The 23,788-nt window shown below is 36.3% G+C and overlaps 2 protein-coding genes across 3 annotated transcripts in view; both read right to left on the bottom strand.

The window, feature by feature from the left end:
* Nucleotides 1-282: 282 nt before the first annotated feature.
* On the bottom strand, nt 283-5,629 carry pttg1ipb (PTTG1 interacting protein b). Its single transcript, XM_082174480.1, has 7 exons — nt 5,473-5,629; nt 4,664-4,716; nt 4,396-4,504; nt 3,828-3,930; nt 1,125-1,190; nt 942-988; nt 283-830 (listed from the first exon to the last, which is right to left on the bottom strand). Exons 1-7 carry the CDS (start codon nt 5,609-5,611, stop codon nt 787-789), a joined length of 561 nt encoding a protein of 186 aa, XP_082030606.1. The 5' UTR covers nt 5,612-5,629; the 3' UTR covers nt 283-786.
* A 2,974-nt stretch (nt 5,630-8,603) lies between these two features.
* The window catches only part of myo10l3 (myosin X, like 3), a 78,148-nt gene continuing 62,963 nt past the window's right edge, over nt 8,604-23,788 (bottom strand). For both annotated transcript variants that reach the window (XM_082175659.1, XM_082175660.1), the window contains 16 exons: nt 21,588-21,711; nt 21,197-21,440; nt 20,939-21,034; nt 20,668-20,761; nt 20,531-20,586; nt 19,939-20,081; nt 18,812-19,006; nt 18,568-18,725; nt 17,036-17,159; nt 15,631-15,928; nt 14,614-14,821; nt 14,151-14,287; nt 13,820-13,940; nt 12,391-12,849; nt 11,120-11,311; nt 8,604-10,026 (listed from right to left, as the gene is read on the bottom strand). In XM_082175659.1, coding sequence (XP_082031785.1) covers nt 9,922-10,026; nt 11,120-11,311; nt 12,391-12,849; nt 13,820-13,940; nt 14,151-14,287; nt 14,614-14,821; nt 15,631-15,928; nt 17,036-17,159; nt 18,568-18,725; nt 18,812-19,006; nt 19,939-20,081; nt 20,531-20,586; nt 20,668-20,761; nt 20,939-21,034; nt 21,197-21,440; nt 21,588-21,711 — 2,754 coding nt within the window. In that variant the 3' untranslated portion in view covers nt 8,604-9,921. The remainder of the gene's footprint in view (nt 10,027-11,119; nt 11,312-12,390; nt 12,850-13,819; nt 13,941-14,150; nt 14,288-14,613; nt 14,822-15,630; nt 15,929-17,035; nt 17,160-18,567; nt 18,726-18,811; nt 19,007-19,938; nt 20,082-20,530; nt 20,587-20,667; nt 20,762-20,938; nt 21,035-21,196; nt 21,441-21,587; nt 21,712-23,788) is intronic.

Genomic DNA, 23,788 nt, shown 5'->3' with positions numbered 1-23,788 from the left:
TCACAACCACAAAACAAAATGAAAAAAGTTTTTTTGTACAAATAAAAGTACAAAAAAAGATTGTGCCACTTGGAGAATTACTCTAGTCATGATTTAGGTCAAATCTATACTTTCAAAATTAAATATGAATGACCTTATTGCAAAAAAGCATTTAGTTTCAAAGCTGAAACTTGCTATAACTTACATTAATAATACTAACAGCAGATCAGTCTAACAACAGATCAGTACTTCCTAATAATCTACAATAAACAGTAACAAATGTACAATATTCACTTTTATTCATCTTCTTTCTCCCAGTTTATTTGGCTTTGTAAATTGCACTGATAAATCAACCTTTTGGTAATTACAATAAGCTAGTGATTAAAACGTTGACAAACACATAACCAAGTTATATTGAAATATCATTTTACCATTTATGCAATCTGATTAAAAAGCTACAGCAGTAAACGACATGTACTGCCAACATAAAAATCAGGTCTGGCCCAATGCAGACTCAATTATAAACACGTCTTGCTGAATTTATGTTGTCGCTTATTTGGATTTGCAAAAAGTCATCAAGGTACTACATTTACAAAGCTTTTTTTTTTTAAATACAACGTCTAAATTGTGGTTTGCGTGCAGATTTGTTAAAAATCCAGGTATGAATAAATCAAATTTCAAGCAAATGGCAACAATGTATGCTTGTGTGGCCAGCTGGCAACTAGTACAATCAAATAAAAATGGAGTAGTGTTGGATAAGCAAGGAAATGTGAAAAAAGTCAACAGCGGAGCATCATCTCAAGTTTCTTAGTTGTTCTCAAATCTGGAGTACTGGTTATCCTTTGTCAAACCTGAAAGAGAGTGAGTAAAGTTCAAACTCTGAAACACAGTATAACTAACATTTATAAGTTAACTATAAAGGATACTTTTATACATAATTTATGATGAAAGGAAAATCTTACCATATTTCAATCGCATTTCATCATGTCTCTGCCTCATCTCTGCTTTCCTGCAACAAAATGATTTAAAAAAAAATGTATTCAAAATGATTCTTAACACTATTTCATCAAGACAAGACTCAATGGTCTCCACATTTATTAACAAACTCAAATGTATGAAATAAATTTTCCCACAACAAATCATACCTCTCCTCTTTGCGTAAACTTTTCAGATGAGTTTGTCTCTCCATTCGCTCATCATTCCTTCTAGACCTTTCAGATTATTAGGAACATTTTTGTTTAGTTATTTCTTATGTGCTCCAATGTGATAGCCATTATTTATTCATAATTAATAGCAGTAAAGAATTTGATATATATATATATATATATATATATATATATATATATATATATATATATATATATATATATATATATATATATATATATATATCAGCCAATCACATGACAGCAACTCACTGTTTGTATTTAAATAGGCAGACGCTTAAGAGATATGACTGGATATCATTATTGCAGTGTTTATGTTTCTAACATGTTATATGTTTGGCAACAGTTCTTCTAACCCTAATTGATGGAGTGTGTAGCCTGTCATTTATTAAACAACCATGTATGAAGACACATCATGGCCATATTCCAGGATGACAATGTCAAGATTCATCAGGCTCAAACTGTGAAAGAATGTTTGGGAGGGACGGGAGCATGAAGAATCACTTTCACACACCTCTGGCACCTCTAGTCCAGACCTTAAATTCAATGAAAGTCTTTGGGATGTGCTGAAGTAGACTTTACAGAGTGCTGGACTCTTGCATTGTCAATTCAAGAACAAAAACTGATGCACCTCTTGATGGAAATAAATCTTGTGATGTAATTTCCATGTTATCACTGATTTCCTACTAAGACACTACAGCAAAAAGAACTAGATGCGAAAGTTCGTCAAGACAAACTTTAAGTTGGCTTTCGAAAGTTTGGACCAGAACGTTTTTTGCTAGGCGGTTGCTAGGATGTTGCTATGGTGTTGCTAGGGTATTTTGGGAGGTTGCTAGGGTGCTCTGGGTGGTTGCTAGGTGGTTGCTAGGGTGTCCTGGGTGGTTGCTAGGGTCTTTTGGGTGGTTGCTAGGCGGTTGCTAGGGTCTTTTGGGTGGTTGCTAGGCGGTTTCTAGGGTGTTCTAGGTGGTTGCTAGGGTCTTTTGGGTGGTTGCTAGGGTCTTTTGGGTGGTTGCTAGGCGGTTGCTAGGGTGTTCTGGGTGGTTGCTAGGGTGTTCTGGGTGGTTGCTAGGGTCTTTTGGGTGGTTACTAGGCGATTGCTAGGGTATTTTGGGTGGTTGCTATGGTATTCTGGATGGTTGCTAGGGTCTTTTGGGTGGTTGCTAGGCGGTTGCTAGGGTGTTCTGGATGGTTGCTAGGGTGTTTTGGGTGGTTGCTAGGGTATTCTTGGTGGTTGCTAGGCGGTTGCTAGGATATTTTGGGTGGTTGCTAGGGTATTTTGGGTGGTTGCTAGGCTATTTTTGGTGGTTGCTAGGCTATTTTTGGTGGTTGCTAGGCGGTTGCTAGGGTCTTTTGGGTGGTTGCTATGGTATTCTGGGTGGTTGCTAGGGTCTTTTGGGTGGTTGCTAGGCGGTTGCTAGGGTGTTCTGGGTGGTTGCTAGGGTGTTTTGGGTGGTTGCTAGGGTATTCTGGGTGGTTGCTAGGCGGTTGCTAGGATATTTTGGGTGGTTGCTAGGGTGTTCTGGGTGGTTGCTAGGGTGTTCTGGGTGGTTGCTATGGTATTCAGAGCGGTTGATATGGTGTTACTAGGTGGTTGGTAGTTGTCACAGATGGTTACTATGGAGTTTTTATAGAGTTCTTACTTAACTAATCGCTATTAGCATGTAGCTATTCACTGCTAGCATGTGTAGCATGTTGAAAGTGCTGTTTGCTAGCATGAGTCAAAAGAGCCAAACCTCATCTCTATACAATGTTCTGATACAGAGATACAGGTCTTGCAAAACGGTTGCTAGGATACTCAAGTTTGGTTGCTATGGAGTTGCTTGGGAGCTGGGAGCTTTAAACTTAAGAAGTTTAAATTGGTTTAAAGTTTAAAGTAGTTTGAAGTTTATGACAGAGAGATGGATACACACACACACACACACACACACACACACACACACACACACTCAGACACTCAGACACACACACGCACACACACACTCAGAGTTTATGAGTTTAGAGTTTATAAGTGTATAAATTGATGAGTTTATAAGTGTACAAGTTTTTGAGTTTAGAGTTTATAAGTTTAAATGAGTTTAGAGTTCAGAGTTTATTAATTTATGAGTTTAAGAGTTCATAAGTCTATGAATTCATGAGTTTATTAGTTAATTAGTTATTAAATTTAAGTTAATTAGTTTATAAGTGTATGAGATTAGAGTTTATTAGTTTAAATGAGTTTCATTGGCTAATATATATAGAATGGCAGTTTGAATTAGTCTTCAAGGGATTTAGATTTAAATTTTTGTCGGTTGGTCAGTTTGAATTTTTTTAGAATGCCCAATGTTAAGTCAATGGGAGTTTTTCCGAGTTTTGATCGTCATTTGTAGGAAAACCGTAAGTCTGATCAGTCTGAAAAGGGAAAGCAACTAACTTCAGAACAGTTTGAAGGTCTGAGCCGAGTTTGGAGTATGTAGAGTTAAAGCTCTAGGAGGAGTTTGAGTCAACAGTTTTTCACAGAAGAATAATAATAATAATAAGTTTAAGTACAATATCAGTAAGTTGGCTTTCTCAGCCAACTTAATTAAATAACTGGCTTTAAACCTTTTTGGGTGAAAACACTAATGTGCCTAAGACTTTTGCACCCCTACATTGCCTTCCCATAATATAAAAAACTTTAATCACAAGCGCTGGTTTTCATCTTACCCAATGTTTTCACATTTACAGCAGCAGAAGCAGCAGACGAATATGGCGATGATGATCAACCCGGCGATCACAGAGATGGTAATGATGAGAGTCTGGAAATTCACTGTGATTCAAACAACACAGAATTGATGTGATCATTCATGTCCACAACTTGTACTCCAAAACAGGAAGTATATGCAGAAGGTTAAATACAAGAGTTTAAATGGAGTTCAAAGTAATAAAGTGAATGAAGTTAACGCTACTGTGAACTATGGACTTAGAATAAAGTTCTAGTTTTTACAGTTCAGCATACAAGTTTATATTCCCTATGCAGAATGGAAGATCATTATATACTTATGTTTTATGTAAGAGGACTAAAATAATTTGAATCTATTTGACAACAGATATACATTCAACAAGACACAATATTAAATACATTTACACAAATTACACTATTCAAACCTGTTCCTTATTTAAAACACAAAGGGAATGTAAACCGATGAGAAATGGGAAACGTAAACTGTGCATGTTCATGATAAAATACATCCATTAAGACAGTAAACGCTGTGTGTGTTATTATCAGTCTTACTCCAGCACATTCCCCATCGTGCATCTGAGAGAGGACAGACACTGTGAGATGGTAGAACGCTCTTCACTGGATAGTCAATGCATTTCTGGCTTGAGATGCACCACAAACACTGAACAAAAGATAACATACACAACCATTATGCACATTTATGTCACAGAACAATTGTGTGTGATTTTTCACCAATTATTGCTGTCTGTATAACAAATACTATGGGGTTTGGAAGTGTTATCAGTGAATAACAAATTATATGCACACTGACAAATCCTACCGAAACAATCTTCAGACATTCTTCACAAGTTGTGTTGGATTTTATAGTGCAGTCTGTGAAAAGAAGGCAGTTTTAGGGACAAGTCTGACATCAATGTTACAGCTGATTTCAACCATAGTTTAATAAATGAAATGTAAAACATACGGCATTGCTCAGAATTCTATTTTGACTGAAAATAAAACATATTCTCTACAAGCAGTTATATAAAATATTCTCCCTGACCTCTTAAAACTCCTTTGTTAAGTTTTCTAGCATGTGATTTAAACAGGGCACACTCTCTCTGCCTTTACGTCATGATCGGATAAAATTCCTATTTTCCAAGGTGACGGTTTAAAATTGACCATAAAAGCATCAACAAAACACGTTTTGAACCAATTTAGTCGTTTACGCTACAAATGTCTTTCAATAAGTAAAACTGCCTATGCTTGATCCCGATGTTTTACTGAGCCTGAGTCATATGATCAGCTGCTCTGAGGCACATTTGCAAACAGTATGGTTATACGTGACTTATTAAGACGTTACAATTTCCAAGAAAATAGACGATGTAGAACGAATAATTCGGGAAAGTGTGCTTGCTTGGTAGATAAACGAACTGCAAAAACATAGTCTTCGTTTGAAAACCCTACAAGCTGCCTATACATCATTTTGGGCATCATGTGCGCGTACCGAATCTGAAAGCTGATTCCCAAATATATATATATATATATATATATATAGGCTGTATGTATTGAAGTAAGTTAGCCATTGTTGTTTTACCGTTTCTACGGTTAAAAAGCTTGTAAACAAACAGCACTGTGGCCGAAACTTACTTGTTACTGGACTTGTCGTCTGAGCAAAAACAACAGCAAAACTGAAGACAAAGAAAACAAAAGACCGTAAAAAAGTCCGAGTTTGGATCATGTTGGCAAACGCAGCGGATCTGTGTTGGTTTCTGCCCTGGTCGGTCATGTGTTTTCTGGAAGGAAGGATTGAACCTCGTCTTTTCAAGAACCTCCCAGTTTCGAAATAGTGGTTTATGGTTAAGCAGGATTTATTTGAGGCATTGATTTTACAAGTTTGTTTTCTGACAAATTCCTGACTATTTTCTGACTGTTTATTTATTTATTTATTTTTGAAAAAAGACATGTTGGCATCTTAAACTTATTTAGACATTATATAATACCTAAAAACATCAATTATTATTTATTAAAATAAAAATATGTATTAAATACACATTCTGATCTGTTAGTATTTTTTAATGGCTAACACATATAACACTATATAAATGGCTTTATATATAAAAAAAAATATAAAATGTTATTATTAATAATAATAATAATAATAAATAAACAAAATATCTGTCTGTCTCTCTTCTAAATTCAAATTCAAATTTGCTTTATTGGCCTGACTGTAAATGATACAATATTGCCAAAGCTCGGAATACATAGAATAATAATAAAAAACATCAAAATAATAAAATATTGTAACATAACTTAAATTTAAATAAACAGTGTATCAAATCAGAACATGTGTGAACATTTGATACCACAGTGTTTTAACACACACACACACACACACACACACACACACACACACACACACACACACACACACACACACACACACACACACACACACACACACACACACACACACACACACACACACACACACACACACACACACACACACACACACAAGCATTCTTGTACATCTATCTTTATGAGGACATTCATTGACACAATGCAATCTCTAGCCGCTTACCCAACCTTACCCATCACAACTAAGTGCCTAACCCGAACCCTTACCCTAAACCTACCCTTACCCTAAACCTAATTATAACCTTATTCCTAAAACCAAGTCTTGACCCTCAAACAGGCCTTTAAAGGGGTCTCAGAAAGTGAGGACCGGCCAAAATGTCCTCATTTTACTCTCTTTGTCCTCACTCCAATGGTCTAAAACTCAAACTGGTTCTCACAAAGATAGTTGTACAAGTACACACACACACACACACACACAGTGGGTGACAGCAGCACCAGGTCGTCTGCATACAGCAAGAGCTTGATGCTCATGTCCTGTAGAGTGAGTACAGGGCCTGTAGACTGTTCCAACTGCACCGCTAATTCATTAATGTAAATGTTGAACAGCGTTGGACTCAGGCCACACTCCTCTTTTCTGGATGAGGAATTCTGTATGTTTGTTACCAATTCGTGTTGCACATTTGTTATTCGAATACATGATTTTATAATGTCAAAAACGTTACCCCCTACACCACTTCGTATGTTTGTAATATTACCAGTTGTGGCAAATAGAATCAAATGCTTTTTTTGAAATCGACAAAGCATGCAAATATTTTTCCGTTTTTTGGTCTGTTTTACGTGTTTATTGATTAGGGTGTGAAGGGTGTACATGTGGTCAGTAGTTCTGTGATTTGGAAGGATGCCAATCTGATTCGGACTCAGGGCATTGTGTTCGTTAAGGAAGCTTACCATTCTATTGTTTAAAATACTGCTTAATAACTTCCCCAGATTACTGCTCACACAAATGCCTCTGAAATTATTAGGGTCCAATTTCTTTCCATTCTTATGAATTGTGGTAATAAGTCCTTTGCTCCAGATGTCAGGAAAACAGCCTGAACAAAGAACATTGTTGAATAATTTGAGCACAGCCGTCTGCAGCTCAGGTGTGCTGTGTTTCAGCATTTCACCTAGAATGCTGTCAGAACCACAAGATTTCTTACATTTTTGGCTTTTAAGTTTGTTTGTCAATTCACAATATATTTGTGGCAATAGCCAAAAAAACATTGTATGGGTCAAAATGATCGATTTTTCTTTTATGCCAAAAATCATTAGGATATTAAGTAAAGATCATGTTCCATTGAGATATTTTGTAAATTTCCTACCGTCAATATATAAAACATTTATTTTAGTGAGTGAATGCAGCACAATCGCGAACATAAATGAACAACTTTAAAAGCGATTATCTTAATGTTTCGATTTTTGGCACTCTCAGATTCCAGATTTTCATTTTGTATCTCGGCCAAATGTTGTCATATCCTAACAAACCATACATCAATGGAAAGCTTATTTACTCAGCTTTCAGATGATGTATACATCTCAATTTTAAAAAAAATTACCCATGTGACTGGTTTTGTGGTCCAGGGTCACGTATTATGTTATAACAAACATATTATAACAGATACTAACAGATATGAACTAAAACAAACTCAAAAAATCTCAAAAATATTATTATTACAAGGGAATTTTGGGAAAAGAATTTTGAATGCATGTTGCAGATGTTTATTATTTTGTATCACACGCATTAGATTGTGGAAAAGCAAAGAACAAAGGAAAATGTAAGGTAATTCGTTAACATTTAAATAATCCACACCATATCTGGAACTGAAATAATTTATTAAGCATTTTGTAAATCCAGTTACATCAAAAAAAAAAAAAAAACGTTGATTTTCATCCTCTACACAAGCTGAAATATTTTGACTCTAAACTAATGGTGATGACTCTGGAATTGAACTGACCAGCAGCTCATCAGATTTATTAATGAAGCAATAATGAACAGAACTTTGAATGAGGTCGTGGTACCACACAAATGAGCCTCTGATACCACAGTGTCATCCTTCATTCATACTATCACTGTGTGTTACATCACTGATGTAAGTCTGTACATGACATGCCATCAACACAACATCATCATCCATACAACAACACTAACACTGAATAAATACCCAACCCACCCATAATTATTCACTCTCTTTTAGGCACACAAAATCATCCTTCAGTTGTATGCAGGCTTCCTTTAAAACATTCTTAACTATCTTAGAAAAGGTTTGATGTATGAACTAAAATGGATTTTCTTTTCTTCAAAGAATAGATTTACAACTGACCTACTGTGTGAAATACTGTGTGGAAAAACTGTTTGTTTTTTTACTGTATTCTTTTCTCTATTTTTACAGCTTTTCTGCGAAATAAATATCAGTACAGTGGTATTCCACATATTTCCTGTCAAATCTCTTGTTGCTATAACACCCAGAACACTCCACTGAAATGTTGAGATATTGCTTGTCTTTATACTGTACCTGAGCTTAACCCAGAAGGGGCCATTCACACAGAATACGTTTTTCTATTGTTTTGTAAAAATGCACAAGACGGAAGGGTTTGACCGTTGGACATATCTGACCATGAAAACGGTACATTAAAATCGGGCTCAATTTTTTGTGATAGCAGATTATTGCAGAAGTGGAAGCACTTAAAAAAATTGGTGAGTGTCTTCTTTAAAAACAGACCAAACTTAGTATCAACCTAAAACCATCATGAACTACAATCATTTCTTTTCACATCTGGGCTCAAAAAGGTGGATGACAGTTTCATTTTGAAGCTTTAAATAAATCTCTAGTCTAAACCTTGCATTGCCCTGCGTATTGCGTGTTTTAAACGCAAATTGACCTAAGGGCCAAGCACATCGCTCTAGTGCGTTTACAATGGAAAAGCAGCTCAGTGGAATGCAAAAACACATTTTGTGTGAATGGCCCCTTATGCACAATACATAAGAAAACACATAGATGAAAATGGCAAGACATAAAAGGCAGACAACCTTTTCCTCATTCTTTGAACCTGAGTTACTGAGTGAAGGTTCAGTAACAGATAAGCAGTAACACAGAAAGCTATCTAAATGATGCAAATCTGCACAGACCAGCCCTTGTGCGGAGTAAGGCAAATGGACAAGTTTTAACATGGCTGTTGACGCTTTCAGTCTGTGCGATCACTTCAGGCTATGAGTCTTTGAGAGCTCTCAACAAAACACTGTTTTGTTTGTAACATTAAAGACCCTGTTTGGATCGTTTCACTTCAAAGAGTGTTCAAAACTGAAAATGGCCAAAATCAGAACACCAGAAAGGAGCATGTTAAAGCATTCAGAACGTTGAGGTATTGGCGATGAACATTTGCTGGTTAACTAAGCATTGCACCACGTACTAACCAGACGTGATTGGATAAAGGAACAAGTGCTGATTTACAGGACATTCTGTTGAAATCTCATTGCTCCAAAATCCCACTCCACATAACTGTATATTAATCATTAAATGTGATACGTTGTTAGAGGGGTGGTTGTCTACACAAATGCAGATTTTTAAATGATGTTTGTCTTCTCACTGGTTCCTGTATCATCATCTTATATTCGCCAATCCGCATCCCCGCTGTTGAGCTCTTTTTTCCATCAATGAGAAGGAAATCTCTAGCGTCTTGACTGTGATTGGTCAGCACTCATCACCTGATCCAGTTGCTCCCAAAGCTGGCCACTGATCTGACGCTGCATCGCTTCTTAACTATCATGTTGATGTAGGCTTTCATTATTTTGGTGATCTCTCCAACCTGAAACAAGCCACAGTTTATACACAGTGAACACTTCTATTCAATTATATGTTGATTATGTATTCTTACAGGGATAGTTTACCCAAAAATGAAAATTCTGTCATCATTATTTGCGCCAAAACTCATAAGACTTATCTTTGAAAACCCAACTTTGAAGATTCAAAAAGCTCATGAAAAGACCATAAACGCAATTATTATGAATTGAGAAGTTAATCCAAGTACATGCATACAGCGCATTAAATATGGTGAACGGAAGTTCAAACACACTACATAACAGGCAAAAACAAACCTCATTGGTTCTCGCGCATCAAGCAAGTACGTTTGAGATTCTGTTTACCATATTTGATGGGTTGATCAATGTTTATATGTGACCCTGGATCACAAAACCAGTCTTATGTTGCATGGGTATATTTGTGGCAATAGCCAACAAAACATTGTATGGGTCAAAATTATAGATTTTTCTTTTATGCCAAAAATCATTAGGATATTAAGTAAAGATCATGTTCCATGAAGATATTTAGTAAATTTCCCACCTTAAATATATAAAACATTTAGTTTTGTGAATGGATGCAGCACAATCGCCAATAGAAATGGACAACTTTAAAGGCGATTTTCTCAATATTTCGATTTTTCTGTACCCTCAGATTCCAGATTTTCAAATAGTTGTATCTCGGCCAAATATTGTCCTATCCTAACAAACCATACATCAATGGAAAGATTATGTATTCAGCTTTCAGATGATATATAAATCTCAATTAAAAAAAAATTAAACATAAGACTGGTTTTGTGGTCCAGGGTCACATATGTGAATCAGAGTCTACATTAAAGCTGTTCATACAGTAATTGTGTTTGTTCAGAAGACTTGGATTAAAATGCTCCATTCATATAGATGTAGTTTACTATGTCTTTATGAACTTTATGAAGGAACAACGTTTTGGTGTAATGAACTTTTATGAACAATTTTCTCAGGTTTCATTAAAAATATCTTCCTTTGTGTTTTGAAGATGAAGTCTTATGGGTTTGGAATGACATGTGGATGAGTAAATGATGACATCTTTGGGTGAACTATCCATTTAAAATGACATTTGATTACCTGAGGTGTCTCAAAAAACATGTCTCTCCCATCCACTGTGATCTTGTATGTGCTGGCAAGAGGAGCTCCGAAGAAGACAATGTGTTCGTAGGGGAAAGTCTCCAGAGGTTTGGCCTCTCCTCTCTTATACACAGACACGTTCTCGGCACTCACGCTCAGCCAGAGGTCATGAGGGAAACCACCTTCTTTACACTGCACACAGAATCACAGCAAATGACAGATTAGACTATAGAAAAATGATCCAGATACTATCTGGGTGTGAGACAGTAAAGCAACTACCCAGAACATCCAAAGAATACCTTCGCAAATACATAACACACCATTCACACACCAATAAATTTTTCCTCAAATAAGCACTAATCTATTTGTTGATATAGTTACGTGATGTGAAGCCCAAGTATAGTAACCCATACTCGGAATTTGTCCTCTGAATTTAACCCATCCAAGTTAGTGCACACACATTAGAAGTGAGCAGTGAACACACACTCATACACACTCTCTAACCATTAGGCAACGACTGCCAGTGAGAAATGGATAGCTTGATGAGGAGTTTTATACCATTTCACTAAATGTAATCATCCAACCCAAAACAAGCAAAATGATATTGCGCTGCTTTTTTCATGTTTTGTGGCACTTTCAAAGTGAAATGTCCAATCAATGTGAAATGAGTGGCGCTAAAAGCACATCCAGTTTTACTCAAAACAGATGAATGTGAATTTAATCAGAAATTAAATGTCTGGTGATTGGCGCTAAAAGGTTAATGCTCTATCGCATTTGAAAATAATGTTCCATCTACTACATTAAACCCTACCCTAAACCTAACTGATAGAGGTTATATAAGCAAACAATAAGATAAAAATGCATTTGCTGAAGCAACCATGCCAATTTAGCTTGCTTCTGTAAGTCTATCGGCTCTTTTATCGTGACTCGTGTTTCATGGGTACCCGAGAACTTTGCATTACGAGTGCAATGCTAATTTAAGGGGAGCTACCGAGCAAGTTTACTAGAAAAAGTCATCAATATGGAGCTGGTTATGTTAAGTAAATGTCAAAATGTACAGATCATGCACTATGTTAAAAGTTCTCTGAGGTCATAGCATAGTATTGTGCAAGGAATCATACAAAAATAAGTCTGTATTAATCAAAAGTCAAATTATTTGTGTGAAAAGGAATAAAAGTTGTTGGTGCTTTACTGGCATGAGGGAATTTTATGTATAGTAACGTTTTTGCATTTCAAGATTTTCCATCTTTTGTTTCATCCTAAGTGCTTACCTCCACATCAAACAGCGTAGATCCATAGCCAGGCCATTCTTTAATGATGTTCATATATTTGAGCATGGCTTGGTGTTGATCCAGACCATTCAGTCGACTCCATTTCTCCATAACACTGGCCCTGGTGGCAGAGGTCTCTTCCTTGATCCACATTTCCAGCATTTGTTCCTCCTGCATGCTGCGCTGTTTCTTCATAGTGCCCGTCTTGAGTCCACGCCTCAGCGTGCCGTCCAGGAAGCTCGTCCTCCTCCTTTCTAGGGTCTGTCCCGGTCCAGCTGCTCCTCCTACTTTGGTGAACTGAAGTATGCGGTTGCGCAGACGGCCAGTGGGGTAGACGCTGTCCAAGCTCCAGTTCACCCGAGACACATCCCCAGACAGGTACTGCAGACGTAAAGCAGCCAGGTGCTGAAGGGTGTCCTCATGGGCAGGAAAGTGACCGCTTATTAAACTTTCATGAGCCTGGAGAAATGAATGAGGACAAAATTCACATCTGACTTCCACTGAACATTGCAAAAAAAATCTTTTTTGAAAAATGTATTACAAAATGGGTTGGGTTTGTGCTTCAAAAAAAGAAAAAGATATCTGCCAATGGATTATTTAAAGTTACGGCTTAATTTAGCTGGGTGCTGGGTAGTAACTGATTACATGTAATCTGGATTACATAATCAGATTCCAAAAATTAAGTACTTTTAAATTAAACTCACAACCCCCCTGCAGTTCCATCACAAACCCCAGTCTGGGAAACTCTGATGTAATGTAATATTTAATGCATGTTGTTGACAGCAAAGAATGGAATATATTTTCTTTCTCTTTTTATTTTTATATCAATATGGTACAAGATTATCCTATTCAAATCAATGTGATAAACGAGTTTGGTCAAAAGTAATCTAAAAGTAATCAAAAAGAAGTCAGATATCTTACCTTAAATGTGTAATTTAATAGATTACATCCCTTACTATCATTTTTGTCATGTAATTTGGAATCAGTAAATGACTACAATTTGTAAGTAATCTACCCAGCTCTGGTTGGTTTAAGCACAAACTTTTTACCAATTTTCTAAGAAAATTAAATTGAATTGAATAAAAAAGAATTGCTTCTCAATTTAATATATCTTGATTTAGGAATGTTTTTATTTCAGGAAAGCTAAAATAAAAATTAAATAAATATTAGACTTTCTATAAATATTAGATAATCTTAAATAAAGCTATTTATAAATATATATTATTTTAAATAATAAAAATGATAATAACAAAATAAATGAAAAATTTGACATTTAAACTAAAATAAAAACTGAAAACATAAATATAATATCTAAATCGCCTTTGAGATGAATGGTCAACATTTGTTAGTTTAGATAGTTTCTCCAGGTATTACACACCTCCTCAATTGGGTTGAACAGAGGCAATAAATGAAACTATAAATTACTGACCTGCTCAAACATGAAGACAAACTCCACTCCTTCCTTGGGCATGCTCTCCACATCTAAGAAACAATACAGTTTGAAGTACAGCTTCCATTGGCCGTCTTCCTCCACCTCACTTCCTGCCAGCCTGAGAAACAACCACCACAACAAACATTCATTTTTGTGTGCTACTCATTAAATACATTTATTTCACATTGTTTTCAAAGATTTTATAGATGTTATAAATGCATTACTGCTTTAATAACCAAGTGATGACACATACGCTTGGCAGTGTTTTGTAGGAATGGAGTTTAATTTCTGAGTGAATAGGTGCAGCAAATTTGAAGTGTAATTGTACCTCTCAAACTTGGCCAGCACATCGGCCACAATCACCCTGCTCTCCACGGCCCGGTCGATCGTGCTGTTGTGCTCGAACAAAGCAAACATGTTCCTGCTGTCCTCCATAGCCAAGCCTCGGATCAGTTTCTCAACCACCTACACACAGAAAAGAAATTAAACACTTCACCATCAGAATATTACACCATAAAGTTCCACACGCAATCCTGATTAAGAGGAATATTTGTTCATCCACACTGTTTTCAGTTCATTGTAAGGCACAGGAAGACTTTTCCCCATCAATTGCCATTGCCAAAAATTTTTTTAATGTTATATAATTGCATGATTTTTGTGATTACTTGTGTGGGTACAGTGGTTTAATTCTGAATCAACTAATATCTTATTACTCTCTTAAAACACTAGGTTAATGCATTGCATTGTTTTTGCAGTATGGCTGTGCTTTGCAGGCTGTTAGCATCCCTCACCTCTCCTGCTGTAGTGTGAGAGTTGATAGAAATCTTGCAGGAACCTCCACCATGGCAGTAAACGGTCGTCGTCATCTCCCGTCTGTTCAGGAGGGCGATGATCTCGTCTTGGGACGGCACGAACTCCCGTGCTTTTGTCTTCTTCAGCGACTCGCCAATGAACACAGCGAACATCTCGATTTCTGTTCCAGGGAAAAGCTCCTTTATCCTAAGAAGTGATCGATATCAGAAAATATTAATGTCACCAAATACAAAATATGATGTGGTCAGAATACTGTAAGTGTTGTTAGCGTTAACTGAAATAAAATAAAACATAAATATTAGACAAATAAAAATGAGAAATGTTTCCTTGGAAACTAACTGAAATACTTAAGTTGAAGTTGAAGAACTAAAATGACTACAATTAAATGGAAATACAATTAAATCAATACAGAAATTTATTTTAAAAAGAAAATAATAAAATTGACAAAAGCACAACAAAATTGCTAAAACTTAAACTGAAATTAAAATAAAGTGACAAAATAAATAAATACTGTAACAGTATATAAATAACACTAAAGTTATACTGCTCAAAAAATGTCCTTACGGTAAAAAACTAAAATTTTGTGATCCTTTTGTTATTAAACAGATAAACCAAATAGCAAGTAGTGCAAAGTGATGCAAACACACTGCCCTAAGGCAAAAATTTTATATGTTGTATCCAAAATATGTCATTTACATAATTCATGCAGATCCAGATTTTACAAACGATTAAACTGTCAAAATAAGACCACCCAAGACAAAGCCAGGATGGACCAAGTCAGTGTTATACTTTTAGGAGGATGCAATGAATTTGATTATTTTGGCTGAGGTACAAATGCTTAGGCCAGGATGTTATTGCTACCATTTCCTCAATTTTCTTCTCACAGTGCACCACAAACCTTAATATATATATTAGAAGACTAAATTTCATTGGAAAATGGCATCCATTATTTAACAGTTTGAAAGTATGTCATATTCAAGGAGTAGCTACAACACCTTTTGAGGTGGAATCTGAGGTATCTGAGGATGCCACGGCTGGGCAGGAAGGTGCAGCTCATGCAGGTCAGCAGATGCCAGTGTGACCGGTTGGCGAGGCTGTTGGGCTGAGGCACGTGATTGGTTTGTTTGATCAGCTGACAGTAGACTTCGTCTCTGAGCGGCCGCAGATCTTGACATGTCTGTAAGATGCCTTGAATGATGGGCATTGGGTCCGACACAGCTTCCATCTCCTGTAATGAGTTAAAGATCTTGACGGCCTCATCTTGCAGACTGGTGTAGCCTTTCTCCTTTTGCACTGCAGGAAGTAGGACAGGAAGAGGAGACAGATGGAGAAAGAGACAGACAAAGGGATTAAATCCATCATTCCACCAATCCAAAGTTCAAATGGTAAAAATGTGCGTCACTGAACAAATTAATCAACAACAACTCAACAATAGGGTCAAAATATATGAACTGTGTGTACAGGTTTGAATAGAATATTTAAGGGGTCTAGGTTTTAATAAATGTCTATTAAATGGCCTGCTGCCAGTTCCCACAGAAAATACTTTTGTCTATCAGTTTGTAAAACATGATATAATAATATAAAAAAAAAAACATTTTAAACATTTTTCTAAATTCTTGGATAAGTATTATACATGCAGCTTTTATGCCCTTCAATGAAAAACTTGCAATTTATTTAATAAAAAAAATACATATATAAAATAAATCTATCAAAAATTACTTTTTTAATATTTTTCATTTTAATATTTTAAAATGAAAAGGTAACACTGTAGAATTTGTATTTGTATATATTAATGTAAGTGTTTTAAAACAGTCTTTTGCTTTTACAAAAAATGTATGAATTAATCAACAGCAACAAAAAAAATTAAAAAATAATCTGTGGTAATCAACATCATGTCACAAATTGTATAAAAGCCAGAACATGAATATAACAATATTGTTAGCAATACTAACAATATAAATAGTATTGTCAACAGTGTTGTTTTAAAACTATTTATATACTATTAGAGTATATAATAATTTTAGTTTTAAGTTATAGTAATTTTATTATCTCTTTTGTATTTTTTTTATATTTCTATAAGTTTTAACCTATTTTTTAACCTATTTTTATTTCAGTTTTAGTCATTTTAATACTTTTTTAAAGTTAGTTGACAAGACATCCATTTCTAAAGTTTTTCATCTAATATTTATATTTTATTTTATTTGACCTTTATTTCATTTACGAAAACATTTATTGCATTTATGCATTTTGCAGATGCTTTAATTAGTTAATGAGCTACAGCAGCTCAAACAGCAATAGTTTTAGTTTGAGTTAAAAATAACACAGACTGTCTGCAACTAAAGACATTTAATAAAATAAAAACAGGAAACACAGGAATGGATCAGTGTAAAGGAGACTCACAGTTGACATTGACCTCTCCGTACGGTAGAGGCAGCAGCGGCGAGTGCAGCGGGTGCTGTGTGTATCTCAGGATGGGGTTCCTCCAGTACATCTGCTCCACAGCCTCCACATTAAGACTGCTCTCCTGCATCACCATCAAAAACAATAATGGCATTAGGGCTTATATGTACTCATATAACACAATATACATTCACAGATGACAGCAGGTGGAAACACAGCACACAGAAGTGACACAAAAGGTTTTTGAGCTTTGCTGTTTTTGCCATGCTTGATAAACTAGGACATACCAGTCAAAGGTGGTAAACTAGTTCAAGCTTAAATTACAACCTCAACGTAATTAACCACCTCAGGTCGACTAGCTGAAAAGGTGGATCTCAACTAGCTAGCAGTCCATCTAACCAGATGACATGTAAAACTAGTTATCAAAATATGGTGATATAATAATAATTCATTACATTTATATAGCGCTTTTCTCGGCACTCAAAGCGCTTTACATAGAAGGGGGGAATCTCCTCAACCACCACCAATGTGCAGCATCCACCTGGATGATGCGACGGCAACCATATTGCACCAGAAAGCCCACCACACACCAGCTTACTGGTGGAGAGGAGACAGTGATGAAGCCAATGAGTATATAGGGATGATTAGGAGGCCATGATGGACAGAGGCCACTGGGCAAATTTTGCCAGGATGCTGGGGTTACACCCCTACTCTTTCGAAAGACATCCTAGGATTTGTAATGACCACAGAGAGTCAGGACCTCGGTTTAACGTCTCATTCGAAGGACGGTGCTCTTTGACAGTATAGTGTCCCTGTCACTATACTGGGGCGTTAGGACCCACACAGACCACAGGGTGAGCACCCCCCTCTCTAACACCTCTTCCAGCAGCAACCTGGTTTTCCCAGGAGGTCTCCCATCCAGATACTAACCAGGCTCAGCCCTGCTTAGCTTCAGTGGGCAACCAGTCTTGGGCTACAGGGTGACATGGCTGCTGGCCATCTGGTTATCTGGATTTCTAGCAGAATAAAAGCTGCACTCAACTGAATACTACTCACTTTATAACTGAGATTCACCTGTCACTGTACATTTTTTCCTCAAGAAATAAATGAATCATCATAACTGCCATTGAATAACACACTTTTACAATGGCACTGGTAACTGAACATTTCTTGTGAGCCTCCACACCACTAGGTGTCAGTATGGCGTCCAGCATAAACCAAAATGACTGAGTACACCGTTAACAATTCAAAACAACAAGAAAATATCCTGCATAGATGAAGAACGAAAGCACTCAGAAATAATCAAACAAAAACAGAAAGAAGTTAGAAAAAAACAAGAGAAAAGTCTGAGTGAACAGCACACAGAGCACTCATCCGTGTACCTCACTTAACACTACAGTTTTTGACCCTGAGGGATTGCCGGGGCTTGAGAGGTATCGGCTTCCACAACTGAAACATGATTGTTAATAAGATGAAAAACCTCACTCTACAAGGGACCATGAATTCAATTAGATATTTTAGGGTGAATGTACCTTGATATCTCGGATGAGTTGCTGGGTAGGTGTTTCTATGGGAACTTTGTTGTCGATGGCCACCTGAATGGCTGAAGCCCATCTCATGGCTTCGTTCAGTAGTTTGGTGTAGAGACGGTAAGAATGCTTTCTCCCATGGATTATTATGTTCCAGTAACCTGTGGACAACCGGAGGCATTGGAAATTGTCTAACGAAATTCAAAGAAATCAATCAATCAATCAATTAGAAACCTTGTTCTCTCACCTGTCTCCTTGTAGACTTTCTCATCAGGCTGAACAACCGAGCAAAGGCTGTTGAGAACCAGTGTTCCCAGTTTAGAGGCACTGCGCTCTGATGATTTATAATAATCCAGTGAGTTGTTGGTCAGAACAAACCAACGTTTCTTCAGCTTGAGAGATGTGCTCTTCCCACTGGACTTCATCTCTTTATGCAGCCAACCTTATGGAAAAATTGAGGGAGGAAGAAATTACAATCACTTAGAGTATGAGAAGATTAAGATTAAAAGTGTGTATTATAGTGACTATAAAATATATTATCATTTCAAAAAAAGGAAAATATAAGGGTAACAGAGTTGACATTAATTTTATTAGGTATTTTAATAATATAACATCTGAAATCTACAAATCTAAAGATATCTTACAAAAATAGAGAGAATTAAGACAAAATGCAATTTTCATTTATACATGTACTGTGTATTTATAACAAAACATTTAAAAGGTGGATTTTTTGCTGATGCATTTTGAAAAAGTATTTTTTAACAAGTGTTTTTTGTTTTGTTTTTACAGAAATGTACAGTATACACTACCGTTCAAACATTTGGTCAGTAAGATTTTTTTGTTTTAGAAAGCTGCATTTTTCATGTTGGCTATATATATTTGATCAAAAATAAATGTATTTTATAATGCATTTAAAATGTATTTTATCCCTGTGATGTCTAAGCTGAATTTTCAGCATCATTCCTCCAGTCTTCAGTATCACATGATCCTTCAGAAATCATTCTAATATGCTGATTTACTGCTTAAAAATAATTTCTTATTATTATCAATGTTGAGAAAAGAAACCGTGATAGATTTTTGATGTACAAAAAGTTCAAAAGAACCGTATTTTTCATTAATTAAAAATACTTTTAATTAATTTTTATTAATTTTTATAGTAAAGGCATTCATATTGTTGAAAAAGATTTTGGTCACTTTGGATCTTCTTTCAAAAATCTTAAGTGATCCCAAAGTTTTAAACAGTAGTCTATGAAGGACACAAATCTGTTCTACAAATCTGCATCTGTTTTGCTGAATGATTCATCATGACCACAATGATGTAGCAAGTACAGTGCTGGTAAATCTTTGTATCATGTACAGACCGGTCTGACTCACCCCTCACTATGAACTCTTGGCCGTCTATTTTCGAGTCTCCTTTAGGCTTCTGGAGGAGGCCGATCCAGTGGTGCATTTCCTCTGGTGTGTCAGTGTTGCAATGGATCACGCGATTAGCAGTGATTATAACAAATGAGTTTGGCCTGAGTAAAAAAAATCTTATGAGTACAGCACTGTACAACCATTATGACAAATACTATTTAAAAATTAATACATTAAATGCATGCAATATGGACGATATAAAAAATATGGTCACACTTTATATTAGGTGTCTTAAACTACTATGTACTTTCATAAAATAAATTGTTAGGTACACTTTTGCTGATATTGAGGTGGGATACGGGTAAGGTTAGGGACAGGTTTGATGGTATGGCTACGTTTAAGGGTGGGTTAAGGGGTAAGGGAAGGGTGCAATGCAATGTAAAAACAGTACAATGTAAAAACATGTATGTACACAATAAGTACATTGCATCAAATAATTAATCTAAATGTTTGTTCATAGTAGTTAAAGACCCTTCATTTAAAGTTGGACTGAACATATTCTGTTTCTGGAATAATGCTATATGCTCAACACTATGATATCATGCATTACCTGTCTGGATTGTCGGAAGCACATACAGAGTCGATAAGCCCAACATCCAGTGTTCCCTGAGGATGAAATATCATACAAATGACATATTCAATGACACATAAAGGTGCTGAAAGTGTTAGATTAGTGTGAACACTCACAACTGCGTTCTTGGGGTTGGCCTGCTCGTGCTGCATCTGCAGAAGCTGTTCTGGACTGGCACTGTGGACGCGGCTCAGCACATTGAACCAGCCACTGTAACACAAGCATGAAGACAGGAAGCATTAGACCATGTTAGGTATTAGACGACAATATGAAATGAGTTATATTACACCACAAGGGGGCACAACAGATGAATAAGTTAACACGCACTGAAGAAACTCTCTTAGTCAGGCACACTGGCCTAAAATAAATACAGATTTTGAAATGTACCTTGCATCCTCGGGGGATTCCGCATAGATCTGGTAAGTCCTGTCCTCGGTCACGATATTCAGCGCATTCTCCTTCTCATGGTTGTCCACAATCTCCCTGCGTGAAACACCACAGACCGTCAGTCTATGAACATTAAAACTTAAAAAAATGCAACAGTAGTGGTGGACACTGGACTGGGTCAATTGGTCTTTTGCTTGTAAACACTAGCCAGTTGCAGCAGTTACGTATCGTCATTTACATTGCGCACTGAGTTCTTACTTGGCAGCTCTGATGTCGATGGTTCCCTTCAGTTTCTCCTCACTGTCGTTCTCGAAATACATGAGTTTAGAGTCTCGAAGGACGAACCAGCGCATCTTCCAGTTCCTGCGGGACAGAGTGGACATCCCTCCACCTTTCTTGTACAGCCAGCCTGACTTGAGAGAGTCCTGCTTTGCCCTGAACCACATGAAGGTCTCGTCTTTTAAAACACACCAGCGCCTGCGCCACGGGATCATCAGCCCACCTTAAAGATGAAAAATAAGAAACAGAACAACAAAATATTAATCTTTCACTACAGTCTATCCATTAAAAATGGTCAGTTTGAGGAATATTATTCAGTGGTATAGACATAAGCTAAACAATAAGCAAGTAAATGGTAAGAAACACTCACTTTTCATGTACAGGTAGCTGTGGAAATAAAGAGGTCCACTTCCATTAAGCAGATGCACTCTACCGTTTGACACCTCCTCATCTGTGTCCACATATCCATCGTTCTCATCATTGCTGTCCATGAACTGAGGGAAAAATAAAAAAAGAGTGTGGATGTCAATAAAGGGCTTTCAAATGTACCGTACTACAGTTCAAAAGTTTGTGGTCTGTTTTTTGAAACGAAAGAAATTAATACTTTAATTCAGCAAGGCTGGATTAAATTAATAAAGGTGACAGTAAGGCATTTATAATGTTAAAAAATATTGCTATTTCAAATACAAGCTGTTATTTTCTATACATAAAAAAAATCTTGTTTTGGTTCCACAAAATATATAAGTCAGCACAACTAATAATAATATTGATAACTTTACATTGATAATACTAAAATAATATTATTATTATCAGCATCGATTTCTGAAGGATCACGTGACACTGAAGACTGGAGTGATGATGCTGAAAATCCTTGCCATCAGGAATAAATGCCATTTTAAAATATACTAAAATAGAAAACAGTTCTTTTAAATGGTATTCATATTTCACAATATTACTATATTTTTGCTTAACTAAATGCAGCCTTGTGGAGCATAAGTGACTTCTTTTAAAAACGTTTGCATGTTTTTACTAAAATGTCTCTTCTTTACCCTGTAACCGAGCACTTTGTGTTTGCTGCGGTAGGACATCTGCATTTCACTGTCTAATCCTACTAGTTAATGCAAACAAAAAGAGCATGACATCAGTAAATGTGCTTCCGTTGTTAACTGTCATGTCAAGCTTCATATTACACCCAAACATAACCCGAATCAAGTTTCTGTGTTCAAATATTCTCTGAGAGTCAACAATCAAGCTGTTGCAGGACTGTGTTCGGAGCAGGTGTGACAGGCATTGGCTAATAGCTACACATTCTGGGAATACCCTGAGGGATAAAGACTTAATAAATATAACACATCATATGCACCTGATCCCCTCCACCCCCACCCTGCTCTAGCAAATAAAACATGAGTAGATACAAGAAATCCAGAGCAATAAACCATTTTGCAAGAGCAAATGCATTCATTATTGCATTATAACAAGTTAAAAAGAATTAGGGCAAAGTTCTGAGTGTTTCTGTTTTGCTCTAAGCAATACCGGATCTCACTACCCTGACACTCAACTGTACAGTATAAACATGACGAAATGCATATTCCTTTCCTGCCAAATTCCTTACAAGGCGTTCACACTTTGCAGTGAAAATTCAACTGGAAGTCGCTCATTTTAAATGACAGGCGACGTGAGTGACAGTGACCGCTGGCGATGCCACAAAGATTAGCAAACTTTATGCAAATGTTTAGTGACTGTTAATGGAAGTATACAGTGAAACTCACCAGCTAAAACAACAACTGAGGAGAAACACTACAACAAATGGGTCTATAGGTCAACTAGATGTCCATACTGGTTAAGATCCATATTTTTTAGCAGCAGTCCTTTAAATGGGATGAATTAATAGATGTGAATTCTCAAAGAAGGTTGTGATGTGCTCACAATGTGATGAAACTGTAAACATGCTGAGATGTTGTCTCTAAAGTCATGCCCTTTACAGCACCGCCTCTATGGCAACCCAAGCAGTGACTTTTAAATAAAGTAGACAGACTCAACATCAAAGAGAACTTGTCAATTAGTTAACTGACCTTACAATATACGGCTAAAAGCAATAAATGGTTTAACATTATACATTATGTAATTTTACAGTAAAATGGTGTCAAATTTATGGTTTTCGCAAGTAAAAAGTCAAAATTACCATGTAAATTACAATTAGGACATTCTCAGAAGTCCATGTGTGACATCGCGAATGATTAAATTTTTTATAAATAGTTTGCTTCTTCTTATTTTTGTTCTTGGTAACTAAATAACAGGAAATGAAACACAAAATGCCCTAATGTTACATTTTCTGTTATTAGTTAATGTTTGTTGCATTGTTTTAGTGTCATGTGTGTTACCCTGATGGTGTTTTGTCTGTGTGTATGACCCTGTGCAATGTCTATATACATGAGCATTGGCCATGTTTTATGAACAGGCCACTTACTATGGATTCTGATTCATCTTGTGTTTTTTGTTTTATCACTTGTGTTATTATGGTGTTCATCAGTACATTTTAAGGCAAATTGGTAAATTAAAATGATATCACTT

The sequence above is a fragment of the Leuciscus leuciscus genome (assembly GCF_965113295.1).
Source record: "Leuciscus leuciscus genome assembly, chromosome: 7".
In the NCBI taxonomy this organism is placed as follows: domain Eukaryota; kingdom Metazoa; phylum Chordata; class Actinopteri; order Cypriniformes; family Leuciscidae; genus Leuciscus; species Leuciscus leuciscus.
This window is presented reverse-complemented; position numbering and strand designations above follow the sequence as displayed.

Excerpts from the sequence above, each read along its gene's own strand:
- pttg1ipb (XM_082174480.1), bottom strand. The coding sequence starts at position 5,611 with ATGACCGACCAGGGCAGAAACCAACACAGATCCGCTGCGTTTGCCAAC. Across the intron at positions 4,505-4,663 it reads AATGTCTGAAGATTGTTTCG|TGTTTGTGGTGCATCTCAAG; the intron begins GTAGGATTTGTC and ends TCTTTTGTTCAG. Across the intron at positions 989-1,124 it reads AGTTTACGCAAAGAGGAGAG|GAAAGCAGAGATGAGGCAGA; the intron begins GTATGATTTGTT and ends ATTTTGTTGCAG.